We start from the raw sequence: 16046 nt of genomic DNA, 5'->3' as shown, positions 1-16046 counted from the left end.
GATTTGTATGGCCTCTCACGTCCTACGCCTCACTGACCAGACTCTTGAGTTAGAATCCCACCTCTGCACTATAATTATATGCCCTTGCACGATTTACCTTACTTCTCTAAGCCTCAGTTTCCTCAGTATGATGGGGATAACATCCCTACTTCAGAGGGTTGTTGGGACCATTAAATGAGATAGTACATGCAGAGAGCTTAGAACAGTGCCTGCTCTTAGTGGTCAATAAATGTTAATGTTTCGTATCATTACTTTGAGTGTGGTTGTTATCAAAATCTTAACAATTCACATGACGCTGATCTTTAGCATGTTTTATTTTAATCTAGAAAACAGTGTTTGTAATTATTTACCATTACACTGCAGGAAGACGTTGCATGTTGTGATTTTGAGTTCCGTCAGCACACCGTCTCTGGGGAGAAGCGCTCCTCTGTCAGAGTCATGGGAGGAGGAACCCTTCTATTTTTAGATCCACAGTGAGATTTAAGCACTGGAGAGAATAGCATCCAGGGGTCAATACAAGCTGTTGGCTTGGATTGAATTCCCCTGTGTTTTATGTGCTTTTCTTGGTTCGTGCTGTGAGTGTGGCTGTTGTGGACCCAGGGGCGTCCTGCGTGGTGCTCTGAGGAACTGCCTCAGTTTCCCCAATCAGAGATGCCGGGCTGATGCACGGCTGTGCCTTCGGATACTTGGGCCAAATCAGAACATAGAAAAATGAGTCTTAATCAGAAATAAAAATTAAAAGTCAGCTCTCGTGGGAATGGGCTTTAATTTACTGTGTAGAGCAGAGCACAGGCATTTCGTTGGAAGTGGAGGATGGAGTATGTTGTTTTAGAGTTCTCGGATGGAAAAGTCATGATTTCTGCCCTCTGATACCTTGCATTCCAAGGTAAGCTTATTAATTTCTTACTATTTTGTGTTTGCTTCTATTCTTTAAAGTATATTTGTTAGTTTTTGGTGCTTTTCCTTATTTTTATTGTATTATGTGGGAAAATAATTGATATGCATTTGATTTGTCTTCAGTCATGGACATTTACCTCATCCAAGTAATGGAATGCTAAAAGATAATCATCTTGGAAGGGTATTTTCTTGGGCTTTGCTCTTTCACCATAGCTGTGTGTGTTTTGGATAAGTAAAAATGTTTCTGTTATCTTGGAGCGAGTTATGACGATCAGTGGAGACTACCTCTGTTCATGATGTTGCAGGGCTGGGTCTTTTTGCTTTTGAGTAATGAGACCATTGTCCCATATTCAGCACTGAGCGTCCTAATCACCCATGTTGTCACCCCCCTTGTCTAAGAGTGTCAGCGTATCCACTGGTGCTTACAAACCTGATTTCTGAGATTTAAAAATGCTCAGCCTAGTGAAGTGTGTCTTAATAACGTTGGATATTTTGGTTCAACATTTGTAAAATATCAAAGAAATTCCCTCTGGGATATAATAAAAGAAAGCCAAAGTCAAACTTTACACACAGATTAAATTAATGGGATGAACAGCTGTTCCTAGTTCAATAAATTTTCCTTATTATTGAAGTTACTCATCTGAACACTATTCATTCTAACAAATAAGCTATATAATATTTTGAATTTTTTATTTTTCAGTTCCTGGATTAAAATATCCCAAGTCCTGAGTATTGGTTTAGTGAATCACAAATAGTATAATTTGCATTTCAAGGGGCTGATTTAATTGTTGGGCATTTTTTCTTCTTGTATCCATTTTTCCTTGCTCCGAAGTCTTTTTTTTTTTCTTCCAGGAGCAAATTTGACATTTTGGTGACTTCCATGTGTTTAGTTAGCACTTGCTTTTTTAGTTGAGCAGCTAGATTTGAAAGGCCCTGATAACCAATTAGTATCCTGTGGGTCCCAATGGTAAGCAAACATATAGCGGGCATCCCTTTTGGAACTCTGTTTTGTGCCAAGTTCCTGTGACCAGTTGATAATCTGGCTCTCCAGCAAACAGTAAATACAGATGAGGGCCCTCTTGAATTTATGCAAGAGAGAAATTATCAGTGGAAGGAAGGAATGAAGAAAGGAGGCTTGAGTGGGGTTAGTGTCAACATTGGGTGGCATTCTGCACTCTTAAGGAGGAGATGCTGGTTTAATTTCCTTTCTGTTTTATTTTAGTTTCTTTCATCTGTAGAATAAAAAGTTTGGGTAATAAAAATTAAAGTATTTTATCAACCAGGCCTGGGTATCATGCAGAACAACCTAAAGGCCTTGAGACAAATAGACAGGATGCTGATGATGGTCTCCTGGGTCTAAGGATCTGCCTCCTTCCTCAGCTTGAGAATCGACACCTTGGAGCTTGATTGCCATCTTTCTAATCAACACTAATATTGGTAGCTAATGAAAAAATAAAATGGACACGCTGAGTTCAGTTTTCTGGTTTGCATTTACAGCTGCATTTTGAGACGTTTTCTGTGCTGGAGGTGGAGGCTGCTCCATGTAACATGCATGTGACCTCCAGAGGGTTGTAGCGTTCAGAGGAATTTATGTGCTCTTTCCTAGCTCGTTGTTTGATTCTCCCCTTTGCCCTGGGATGACTCAACAGCCTCTTATCTTAAGATAGGAGCACCTTCCGATCCTCACAGTGGTCGAGTTTGGACGAATCTTGCTCCGAGTGTTCTTTATTATCATATTTAAAAATAATATTTCCTCTTTCTTTTTTCCTCTCACAAGTAGGTATTCCATGTTCATGGTGGAACAGTTACAAAGCACATAGAGGGGACACAGAATATGGTCATATACCCTCTGCAGGTGTCTGCGCTTTCTAATCAGTGACTCCACAGGAAACCAGTACTGTGACCTTCGTCCTTAGAGATTAGTCCCTCCTGTGGTTCGTCCTCACACGGAATGGAGCCCTGCAGGACGTGCTCTGCTCTTTGCGTTTTCTTCTGCTCACCTTTCTGTCTATGTGCATCCTCGTGTGCGTATCAGGAGTCTGCTCTTTTCCCATTGCTATGTAGCGTTCCACGGCAGGAGCATACTGCAGTCGCTGCAATGTGTTTACTCATTCGGCAGGAAAATCATTTTTACAAACATGGAATCCTGCTGTGCATGGTATTCTGATTTTTACACTCATTTATCATTACATTTGGGACTGTCTTTCCTTATTAAATATGTCATTTTTTAAAGTGGTTTTTATGGCTGATCAGATGGATTCATTGGATAAACTCATTCCAGTGTGTTTTATTAATGTCCTAATGTGGGAGCATTTGCGTTATTTCCCATTATTTGCTCTTATAAATAATGATGTGATGAATATATTTATAGGCTGGTCTAAGCCCTCATCTAAGATTATTTGCTTAGGACACATTGTTAGAGGTAGATGTTATGGGTCCAAGGCCTTGCTTGTGTTTGAGGCATTTATTAGGTGTTGCTAAACTGAAACATGCATTCCGAAGCATCTCAGAACCCTCCGGGGCATGGCAGTTGGTAGTATTGTATAGATCAGGAACAGCTATCTACGTAATTTGTAGGACCCAGTGCAAAATGAAAATGCAGAGTCCCTTGTTCAAAAATGGTTAAGAATTTCAAAACAGTGACAGCAGAGCATTCAACTAAGTGTGTAGTCCTGTGCGACCACGTAGATCACACATGCTCGAAGCCAGCCCAGAGTGAGATGCTTGCATCGGTGGGCCCAATATCCCAAGGCAAAACTATTGGACCAGTTCACAAGCTGTTGTATATTTTGAACCTTCATGCCAGCCAGCTGGCATTGAACGGGCCCTTCTTTAGTTAGTAGGACTACGGGAAGGGACAGGGATCTGAGGTTAACTGTGGATTCAGATAGGGTCCCTACCACTCCTTTTTGGGTGATCTGAGCAAATTCACCTCTTTGAACCTCAGTTGTTTCATCTGTGCGCTTTTACTTTTAACCTCTTAAAATTGTTGTGAGAGCTTAACTAATGCATATTTATAAAGGACTTAATACAATGCTTTACCACAGTAGGCTATTGATGATCAATTCTTAAATGTTGTTTTAAGAGACTGAGCCACCCTGCCCTGTAATAAGTACCCACACTAGGCCGCTGGGCTCCTGAGATTTGATTATTCCTCAGTGTTACAGCATTTCCTGCTGCTGCTCATTGTTAATAATTTAGGCAGCAACCTGGGATGGGTTAAAAGAGAGCAACTCAGAGGGAGAGAAGCCTAGGAGTGGAGGTTAGAGAGCCTGGCAGGGTGTTTGGTCTCACACAGCGGCTCTGCAGAGGGAGAGTGTGTGTGTGACGTGATAGCAGCGTGGGAGACAAAGCTGGAGACAAAGCTGGAGACGTGGGAGCCTTCTGGAGCTCCAAGGGCTTTGAATGCCAGATGAGAAGGGAGCGGCTCATTGCTAAGTGGTTTTTGGTGATCAGTGCTACCTAGAAGTTAATGAGGCACAAAGGTTTTAGAGTTGCCTGGAGCTGGATTTGTACCATCGCCAAAGTTTCAGACACGGTGCTTCTCTTTCTGTAAATGGGAGAAAGAATGGTGGTGGTAGGAGATAACATTATTATTACTACTATTATTATTACTGATATTGGCATCGTTACTATTTTTGAGGATGTTTGCATGTTTTATTTATAATCAACGTAATCAATACAAGCAATAACAAATGCAAGTGTGTATACTCATAATGATCTACTTTCTGCTATTATTTCATTGGACTTGAGATTCCTTGATGAAGAGAATTCTGGATCTATGGTACAGGTTATTTCCCCACAAAATGATATGTAATTCTGTACAACCCTTGGGCACTCATGGAATTGTAAGGCAATGCAAACAAGGCATAAAATCCCTTCCAAGAATCCTGAAATTAAGTCATAAGATTTAATCTAATGACATTCAGAAAGAATAGGGACCTCAATAGACATTAAACTGCTCTTAATGATAAAAAATGATTTTCCTGACTCCCTTTATATCTAATTTAAGCCTTGCATATAGGAACTCTCAAAAGACTCATTTTACAGAGTGAACTGAAGCATCACCCTTTTGAGAGCAGCTCCTCATGGCCACACCCACGTTCTTTCAACACCTCATGAAGCTGTCCCACTCTCTCCTCCTCATAGCTGTCACTTACAGATCATATGGTCACTTTCTTCTTTCACTGGAGACTTGACCCTCTTCCTTCTCCTCCATTCCCAGTCCCATTTCATGCTGACTGGTGTTCGTATTATTGACTAACATTTATTGAGTTCTCCCACATTACCTTCAGTACTTGACACATATTACCTTATTCACCCTTGGAACAACCTATGAAATAGGTATTAACCCCATTTTACAGAGGACACTGAGCTTCACAGAGCTTCATGAACTTGTGTACCTGAGTAGGTCTTCATTCTGTGTTAGGAGATCCAAGCAATCTGACTCCAGGAATGTTATATGTGTTTGTGTATGTATATGCATATGTATATATATGCATATATATATGCTATATAATGTATACATTATATATATGTGTATATGTGTGTGTGTGTGTGTATGTGTGAAGGCTGAAAACTGCAGCACTTGTTGAGAACTCTACATTGAGTTGGTTCTCTGAGGAAGCACAGTTCCATAGATGGGTTTGGGAAGACGGGGTGGGAGAGACTGTGTACTCTGGTGTGGTGTGCACATCCCAGCTGGGCAGTCTCTGCAGTGGTGTTAGACCCAGGTAGTTGGCAAAGAGTGAGCTGACCCCCTGACCTGCAAACCCTGCCTTGCCTTTGGGGCACCCCTCTATGTGGTTATAGGAGAAATGTCGAAAACATCATGATGAGAATTAAGATGTCATCACAAGAATATTTGTAGAGACTTTTTCCTCAAAGACACTTTGATTAAATTCCCCTCATGAAAACAATTAGGCAAGATTTGCCATACCTAACCAGTCAATAATGCGAGTATAGGATCTCATGAAGAGCTTTTGCTGTCCTGGGAACCGCTGTTTTGAGGATTCAGAGCTGGTGGCCATGTGCTCTGGGGAGTAGTTCCTGATCCGTGTTTCCTCTGAACTTTAAAATTTTCCCAAATCCAGAAGGAACCAAAAATTTAAATGACCCACTAGAAGACTGATGGTATCAACTGCCATTCACTTTCACAAAGGTGTTCTGAAATTTGTGTTGTGCATTCTCTGTGTTTCATTGTGATTCTCTGTTCCACAGTGGTGATTCCATTGTGTTCTGTGTTGAATTATGTCCACTCTGTAGCCAAAGTGATAGATGTGACTCAGATACAGGCTCTTCGTGTGTGAATGAGCCTCCTCTTTTTACATAATTTTCCTGAAAACTGTTGTGGCTTCTCACTCAGCCAGGTGAAGGCTGCCCCCTACAGGCTGTAGTAGGTGAAACTCCTGTGACATTTGCTTCCCTGGCAAAAGCATTGAGATGTACTCTAATTTTCTCCCCTTCTTTTGCTTTTTCCCTTCCTCTTCCCTACCCTCTCTCTTCCTCGCCATCCTTTCATTCCTAATGCGTTATTGATTTCCTACCATGTGCTAGTCATTGCAACTGGAATTGATGCAATGAAGAAAAAAATACAGGTACGGCCATTCAGAAAAACATTTGGCGTTATCGGTTCAAGTTGTGCCTGTCCTATGGCCCAGATATTTGATTGCTAGATACTCTAGAGATGCTGGTGCACTCATGTACCTGTACACATTATAAGTAGTTTTATTACAGCAGTATTGATAATAGCCCCAAATTGGATCTGTTCTAAATGTCTGTCTTCAGTAGAGTGGATAAATTGGACTATTTTCACACAATAGAACACTATGCGGCAATGAAAATGAACAAACAATAGCTACATGCAACAATATGGATGAATCTCGACTGACCGCGCGGGCTTTATTCCCTGTGTCTTAGTAAACAGCCGTTGATGAGACCAGTGCGTGCTGCGAAAGCTGACTTTGGGCAGAGTGCATTATAGGGAGTCCACGCTGGAGACAAGGACCCCATTAGGAGGCAGTTGTGGTCCTGGAGAGAGGAAAATGCTGTGCTAAACCCAGGCAGTAGCAGTAATCAGGGAGAGAATGACATTGACTGTTGAGGGGTGTTAGAAATAAAATATACACAATCTGGTGATTGATTCCGCATTTGGATTGATTGGAAAGGGAACCAAATAATATGTTCCTGAGATTTCTAATCTCACAGCTTAGGAGGATGGCTGTGTCATTAACTGAGGTAGAAGCAGGACTAGAGCTTGAGGTGGTAGATAATGAATCTGCGTGACAAGTTATGTGACCTTGGGCAAGTTATTTAACTTCTCTTTACCACAGTTTTCTCAGTAAAAGAGAGAAAAAAAAATTGAGTAACAACCTTAGAAGATAATACACTCTCTGATACGTAAGATACACTGTTCCTGTACAGTTTTTTGAAGAGTAGGTGTGACCCAGAGAATGTAACATCATAAATGTGATACAGTCCTTCCTTTAGGCTTAACAGAAATAAAGGACAGGTGTAGGAATACTTGGATCATCTTTATGTCTCTTGAGTGAAACATGGAATACTTCAAACTTGGGCATGGGAAAAAGTCTTAGGACACAGGGCACAAAGAACTGAGGGTACGTGGTATGGGAAGAGGAAAGTCAAGAGGTGTTGAATGAGACTTGAAGTAACGGGGAAATCAGAAGTTAGCATGTACCTTCACTGAAAATGGTCCTCGGTAGTGCGGAACCTTTTATAAAGAATAACTTTATTTACATAACAATGATCCTCAGGGACTTAATATTTTTGGTGATTGCTAAGTAATACATATTTATTATAGAAAATTAGTAAAAAGAAGAACTAAGTAAATAAATAACAACTATAATTCTAATACCCTAGGGATCCTATTGTTAATATTTCAGCTCCATCCATCCATCCATCCATCCATCCATCCATCCATCCATCTATCCTTTCTGTCTTTTTTTTTTTTTTTGAAAGAGCTGAAGTTAAACTACATTGATGTGTAACCTGCTGTGTTGTGCATAGGCTCTTACATGGGAGCTTATCTAGCATGAGGAATTTAGGTAGCTATGTGTAGTAAGAAGAAAATATCTTTGTCAATGGGGAAATGAGTTATTTCAATGGGAAAATGCAACATGTTTTTCTCTGGCAGTCTTTTTTTTACTCCATTTTTTAATTTATTGGGGTGACAGTTAATAACATTGTATCAGTTTCAAGTGACAATTCTATAACACATAATCAGTATGTTGTATTGTATGCTCAAAACCCCAAGTCTAGTCTCCTTCCGTCACCATATATTTGACCTCCTTTACCACTTCCATCCTCTTCCCCACCTCCCTTTACCTCTGGTAACCACCATACTGTTGTCCGTGTCTAGTCTGAGTTAGTTTGGTTTGTTCATTTGTTGCTTTCTGTTTTATATTCCACATATGAGTAAAATTACATGGTTCTTTTCCATATGAATTATTTTGCTTGGCGTGACAATCTTAAGATCCATCCATGTTGTTGCAAATGGCTGTATCATCATTTCTTAAGGCTGAGTGTGCGCGTGGACACGCACACACACACACACACACACACACACATACACATCTTCCTTATCTGATCATCCATTGAAGGACACTTAGGTTGTATCCATGTCTTGGCTATTGTGGATAATGCTGCAATGAACATAGAGGTACATAGAGCTTTACAGATAAATGTTCTCAGAGTTTTGGGGTAGATAACCAGAAGAGGGATTGCTGGGTCGTATGGTAGCTTTATTCTTAATTTTTTGAAGAACCTCCAAACTGTTTTTCATAGTGGCTGTACAAATTTACATTCCCACCAGCAGTTTATAAGGGTTCCATTTTCTCCATAGCCTCTCTAACACTTGTTATTACTTATCTTGTTGATAATAAACATTATAAGAGGTGTGAGGTGGTATCTCGTTGTGGGTTTGATTTGCATTTCCCTAATAGCTAGTAAAATTGAGCATCTATTCATATATCTGTTGGCCATTTGTATGTCTTGGGAAAAATGTCTATTGAGGTCCTTTGCCCTTTTTTAAAAAAGATTTTTATTTAAAATATAGCTAATATACAATATTATATTAGTTTCAGGGGTATACACCTAATAATGGCCTCAAACACAAGCAAGGCCTTGGACCCGTAACATCTACCTCTAGCAATGTGTCCTAAGCAAATAATCTTAGGTGAGGGCTTAGACCAGCCTATAAATATATTCATCATCTAGTCTGCTGGTGATTCCTTCTAGTGCATTCTTTATTTAGTTACTGTATTCTTCACTTATGACTGGTTCTTTTTTATAGTTCCTATGTCATTTTTTATGCTTGTAATCTCTTTGCTGAAGTTCTCACTGACTCTTGAGCATCCTTATAACTATTGTTTTAAACTCTGTCTGTGGTTGGTTGCTTGCCTCCCTTTCGTTTAGTTTTTTTTCTGGATTTTTCTCCTTTTCTTTCACCTGGGACATATTTCTTTGTTTCCTCATTTTGGCTGCCTAACTGTTTGTTCCTATGTATTAGGCAGATCTGCTAAGTCTCCCAATCTTGGCTGGGTGGCCATATATAGTGCTCTGTGGGGCCCAGTGGTACAGTCTCCCTGGTCACCTGAGGTGGGTGCTCCAGGAATGCCCATTGTGTGGTTGTGTATGCTTTCCTGTTGTAGTTGAGCCTTGATTGCTGTTGTTTCATAGTTTGTGGGATTGACCCTCAGCTGACTGGCTGTGGGGTTTGGCCATGTCCACAGCTTATGGGCTGCTGTACAGGAGGCTTAGCTCACTGAGTGGGATTCACCCCAGTGGGCTCTGGTGCCTGTTGAGACCGCCCTTTGTGTGTGCTGCTTGTGGGGCTAATTGGGCGGTGCTCTCTGTGGTCTGAAGTCCACCTCCAAGTATGTTGGTTCTGGGGCCTCTTGGGAAGGGCTCCGGTGTAGGCCAAGGTCAGCCGCTGCCTGTGACTGGCTGGGGGGGGCTACCTGGTAGGAGCTACAGACCGAACTGCGGTTGTTTGCAATCTGTGCTGAACCTGGAGGTGCATGGGAGAGGCCACCCTGCAGACCGAGGACGCTGCCACCAGTACCATGCCTGGGGTAATTCCTCAAAAAGCCAGGATACCTGGAGGGCTGTTGCCACCTGCTGAATCTCTTAAGGTCCAACCACTGATAAAGTCCCATGTGGCACACGAGTTGGGTGAGACGGGTCTCAGGGAGTCACTGGAGTGGGAAGAGTTATGGTCACCAGGTTAATACAGACACTGGTTTGGTGCCAGTGCTGAGCCTGGAGTGACGCAGCAATAGTCTCAGAGCACACTGAGGTTAGTTGCTGCCTGCTGGGGTCTGTGGACTCTGATTGTTTTCCAAGGAAGAGTGCAACGCGGGAGGGGCTGGCTGCTCCTGGAGAAAGTGCCTGGCAAGCTGGGTGGGATAGGGGTCCAGCTGAGTGGGCAGGGCAGGGCAGTGGAGCTCACCAGGCCAGTCAGATTCAGATTTGGCCCATGGGGGAGGGCTCAGTGTAGAAAAGATGGTGTCTGCCTGCCGGTTGCGTAGGAGGCAGACCCCTGTTTGGGAAAATGCTGACTGTCCTCCAGTCCTCCCCTTGATGCCACACACTTCCGTCTGTCCCCATATGTCTCTGAGGCCCCCGAGTCACCGTCCCTCCACTGGAGCCCAAGGTGAGTGCCTGAGTCTGTGCAAGTTGAGTCTGTGCACTGGCCTCATAAAAGGACATCTGAGTTTCCCATAGCTTTCCAACCTGAACAGTTGGAATCCCCACCACTGTTTGTCACAGCCAGATGTTGTGGGGGCTTCTCTTTCTAGTACCAGTACTCTGGGCTGGGGAACTTGGTTTGGGGGAATGGGATCCCTCTTTCGTCTGGGGGGAACCTCCAGGACTGCTGAGGTATCCCTCCTGATTCTCAACTGCCACACGGAGGTTTGGAACCCGTTCCGTATCTCCGCCCCTCCTACCAGTCTCGTCATGGCTTCTTTATATTTTTAGTTGTAGGGCTTCTGTTCAGCTAGACTTCACATGGTTCTCCAGGTTGATTGTTTTATAATTTAGCTGTAATTTTACTGTGTTCAGGGAAGGACGCAGGCACAGTGTTTATCTACTCTGCCATCTCGGATCTCTTTTACTCCTCTCTCTTCTCTGGCAGTCTTAAAATATAATAGGATGAACTCTTATCTTGTTGGTGGCAAGGCCATGACCCCACTTTACTGTCCTGTTATTCTCTGATATGTGGGCAAACCCTGAGAGTGCTTTGGTGAGCACTTACTTTTCCCTAAACTTGCAAAAATAAATATTGTTTAGAATATGATGTTAGAGAGACATTTACCGCTCACCTACAGTTGCCTTGAGAACTGAAGAGTTCACCTCTCCCAAGGATGTAAGACTGCCCAACTATTCATTTCTAAATGTTAAAACCACTGTTAAATTCTACTCTACTCTGGAATAAAGACAGGAAAGATTAGTGTCACTAGGATATGTTTTACACGAGCAAATTGTTTTAAATAGGCTTAAATCTAAGACATGGAAGCTGCATTGCTTAGACTATTTGCTTAGATTATTTATGTCAGATAGGCTGGGATAACTGTGTGTGTGTGTGTGTGTGTGTGTGTGTGTGTGTGTGTGTGAGTGTGTGTGTGTGTGGAGGGGGGTCGGGAAACAGAGAGAAGTGTTCTGAAGTCTTTGTTTTTCTGTGTGCATGATCTAAATCATGCTACTGATTATAGAGGATTAGAGAGAAAGTCTAATGAAGAGGTTATAATAACTATTCTTACCAAAATCATAGCTTTTTGGATCCATAATTTTCTCAAACTGTTTTACTTAGTGTCAGTGAAAGTGCTCATATGTGCATGCATACACTGGGTACACACACACACACTGGATACACACACACACACACTGGATACACACACATACTGGATACACACACACACACACTGGATACATACACACACACACTGGATACACACACACTGGATACACACACTGGATATACACATACACACACTGGATACACACACACACTGGATACACACACACTGGATGCACACTCAATTCACACACACTGGATACACACATACTGGATACACACACACACTGGATATACACAGACACACACAGAGTTACTTAGAATTAGTTAAATTTGTTCATTGTGGGTCAAATAGAGCAATCTTTAATGGTCTTTGACTTTCCTATCATGGAATTATTTACTAGGTATGACTAGAAATCCTGTGTTCTGCAGTTACCAGAATAATGCACCCACATATTTTCTCTTCTTCCCAGGTTTATTGAGATATAATTGACATATAATGTTGTGTACAGCTTATATAAACTATAAGTCTCTTTTTAACAGTCTTTTATTGTAACAGGCAATTATTGAATTACTGTGAGTATTATTTTGTGTTAATTATACGTGGTAATTATGCTGTTGGAAATCCCTGTGGTTTAAATATCCAAATGGAGAATTACATCAAAGATGTATGTTTTTGTTTTTTGCAGGACGGAGTTTATTCAAAGAGGCAGGATTTCAATCACAGGGGCTGGCTTTCTCAACTGTATTTTGGAAACTTTCGCTAGCGCATTCTTAAGACAGGGAGCCCAGAAGGTAAGCGTGTTCCCACTTGGAACCAACAGTAATTTTAAGAAACCATTGATATTCCCACTGAGTTCTTGAATAAGGCTCATTAACAGATTTAAGAAAAGCATACAATTAAGAAATAAATATATGCAAAAGTGATTATTTATATAAATCTAATTTATATAAATTACTAATTATTATATAAATCCAAATCAAAGCAAAACTAAAGTGCCATTTATGACCTATTAAATTAAAAATATACCAATGAAGAGTATGTGATAATATGGAGAATACTTATAGTCTAATTAAGAGAAATAATCAGAATGAATAATTATATTTACAGTATACATAATATGACAACTATTTAATAAAAAAGGTAATAGCTAATATTTATTGAGTGCTTACTATGTGCTACTCATTGTAAAAGGAATTTTTGTTTATTATCGCATTTAATGCTCACAAACCTTTGAAATAGCTGTTATTGTCCTGATATTATGGATGAGGAAGACACAGAAATCCAGAACTCCTGATTGTCTATTGTGGTTTCCAAACTCTGTACTTGTGAGAGGTTAGGCTTCCAGGAAAGTGATTCAGAAGCCACCTTGGCGTTCTGAGGTCCCATCTACCCTCTTTTAAGTAGAGCAATTCTGTGGAGTCTGTCTGTTATGATTTTACACATGGGATTGATGTGTCCTAATTTCTTGCCTAGGGCAAAGTCTCTTCCTTATGCATCTTTATCTGCAGGTGTTCTGAAGTGGTTTTTAAATTACTATTCTATTTATAATGTTTTATTTTATCATGTTGTTATTGCTATTATGAGCAGAATCACTTAGTCCCAGATTTACTTAGGACTTATGTATATGTTACCTAGTTTTGTTCTGTGGCATAGGCTTAATGGCTGGTCTAAGGAACTATTGTTATGACCCCAGAGCTTTTCTGGGTAATGGACCTTTGACCTCATGTTGCAGATCTAGGTTCCAGAAGGAACCTGGACCGTGATGCATTAGTCTGGAAGGCTGAGGGTGAGAATGAGTGTTTGGTATTGTACTGGACTCCATACTGTCAAGATTAACGATGTGTTCCTGGTCCAGATGAGCACATATCCAGACTGGCCCAGCCTTTTTCAACCTGGGCTAGAAGCGGGTAGTTGAGCCTCTGGAAGACCTGACTATCACTCACTTGTACATTATTGCAGGTTTTCCTATTATATTGCAAAATATGCGTTTGTAAAAATCCCCGTGTTCTGCAAAATTGCACTCTAAGTATAATGGTGCTGATGAGAAAAATAATTTTGTTGTCATGTCCCTGACTGAGTTGACTTTCTGTACATTGTTTGGATCAGGAGTGGCAAACTCTTTCCGTAAAGAGCCAGTTAATATGTTAATATGTTAGGCTGTGTGGGCCAAGAAGCAAAATTGAGATATTACGTAGCTACTTTATAACAAAAGAAACAAATTTGCTGAAGTTTTTTTGACAAAATTAAAAATGTAATAATAAAGTACAGTGTTTTTGTTTTTTTTTTTTTAACACAGATCTACTAAGGATCTAATACTTAGAAGAATGGAATTCTTTTTTTGGGGGGGAGATTAACATTTAGCCAAATTGGGGTAACAAGCTAGTTTTACCTACCATCAGATTGGTTGTAAATGTTTATTTGTAAAAACCATTCTTTTCTCATGGACCTTGCAAACACAGGTGGTGGTCTGGATTTAGCCTGTGGGCTATAGTTTGCCAACTCTTGCTTTAGATAAATAAATATTGTTTGATTAATCTAAATGGGTCTGTATTTGACCGGTCCATCAATCTGAACCTATTAATGACTTTTAACCAGATAGTGTTTGTTTAAGATCCTGTCAGATGTGTAGACATTATTATTACCATTTTATTGATGAGAAAGGTCTTGAAGAGATAAGTGCACCCAATGCATTGATGGCTGCTTGCCTGCCTTTCTTCCTTTTACAGATATATACTGAGCACCTGCTTTGTTCTAGGCACTGTGCTACGTATGTGCTAAATGGATCTACTCAAGATCACAGGTCTAGCAAAGGGTAGAGTCTGGACTGAAATCCCCATCTTTTGCCAGTGAGTCTTACTGTGCGCCACTTTACCAGAAGTAGCACACTGTGAACTTTTGAAGAGTGGGGAATATCTGTATTCCCAAGGGTTTCTGGCATGTCCTCACAGTAGCTTCTATGCTCTTGATAAAAAAAGAGGGGCTTTTGTTAATCCAAATCCCAATTTCCTCCACCCCGCAGTACCTTGGACAGGGCTTTGCACATTGATGTGGAAATGAGTAGAAAGGAGTTGGAATGCACAGTGAGGTCCACAGTTGGTTTCTAATGAATACTATTGGAAATCATCAGGTGACTTTACATTTTTAAAGTGGGGAACCTCTGTGTTCTCACTTATGCTCAGAAGTAAGAATATATATATTTTTTCTGCTAGCTTTTGCTCTTTCCAACTACTATTTTAAAAAGAGCCTTAGTTTACTTAGTTAGCTTTTCAATTTTAGGAGCCACTCATACTTAAGTGTCGTTTACCTTTTATCCAAGTGGGGATATTTTCCGATATCAGCTGGTTTCCTGATAAAACCTTCACAGCTTAGCCTGTGTAGATGACTTCTGTGGAAGTCACCATGAGAATGTTTTAGGTGACTTATTTTCACTTTAGGACTTTATCTCTGAGGCTGTTTAATGATGGGGTCTGATACCTATTTTTTTGCCCCCCAGAAACAGCAAAACTAGGTGCTTGCAAAGTTTATATTTCTGTTTGTAAGTTCAAAGCTGGCCCTAGGTTTGAACCCTCAAGCTAAGGTCACTTGTATTTCTGTGTCTCTGGGGGCTTGTTCAATTGCTTTTCTCCTTTTAACCACTCAGAAGAGACTTGCAATTCAGGGGCCTTTGTGACACAAATGCTGACTTTCATACTTCACTTGGACCCCAGGTTCCTCTTGGAATGCAAGCCTGTGGGCAGGAGAATGGGGATTTCCACTTCATACTCAAGTCTACAAATAGGCCCTTGAAATAGAAGCATTTCTGAATTTACAGCCCACGAAAGCCCATTGTCTTTGTGATCTGACACAAGTCATTCACCCCTCTGATCCTAAGTTTATTCATCCACAAAATGGGAATCTTAATGCATTCCCAGGGTTTGTTTTTGAGAAAGCTGTGTATGAAAACTTTCAGGATATTGAAGAACACAAGTCAACTATACATAAGATTCTCTTTGTTTTTAAGAATGAAAAAAATTCTACTCACAGGCTTCTTTTTCATACTTTTTTTTAAAAGTTACATGTGTTTTTTTTTTTTGTGTGTGTTTTTTACCCCCTCAAATTCATGTGAACACACTACTAGATTTTAGTCTCAGAAGTTCAGTTCCACTTTGGGTGCCAACTCTGAGCCAGGCATCGCGTGGGATGCTGGAGACACAAGTAGGAATAAGATAGAATTCACAAGAGTAGAGACTGTACCTTATATAACTCAACCCCCCAGACATCTAGCTCAGGGTGGAGAGCATGTCGGGTAATGAATAAACAAACATATGCTGATGCTGAAACTTTATTGAT

The 16046-nt window shown here is 40.7% G+C and overlaps 1 protein-coding gene across 2 annotated transcripts in view; it reads left to right on the top strand.

The window, feature by feature from the left end:
* PRELID2 (PRELI domain containing 2) overlaps window positions 1-16046 on the top strand; it is a 63515-nt gene that overhangs the window by 17282 nt on the left and 30187 nt on the right. For both annotated transcript variants that reach the window (XR_012489811.2, XM_019739133.3), the window contains one exon: window positions 12403-12508. Coding sequence is in view for 1 of the 2 variants with exons in the window: in XM_019739133.3 (XP_019594692.2) it covers window positions 12403-12508 (106 nt within the window). In the remaining variant the exon portion in view is untranslated. The remainder of the gene's footprint in view (window positions 1-12402; window positions 12509-16046) is intronic.

This window comes from Rhinolophus sinicus, chromosome 5 (genome assembly GCF_057876585.1).
Source record: "Rhinolophus sinicus isolate RSI-liver-muscle chromosome 5, RSI-T2T, whole genome shotgun sequence".
NCBI classification, from domain to species: Eukaryota; Metazoa; Chordata; class Mammalia; order Chiroptera; family Rhinolophidae; genus Rhinolophus; species Rhinolophus sinicus.
The sequence above is the reverse complement of the archived record's forward strand: the minus strand, read 5'-3'. Positions and strand labels throughout refer to the sequence as shown.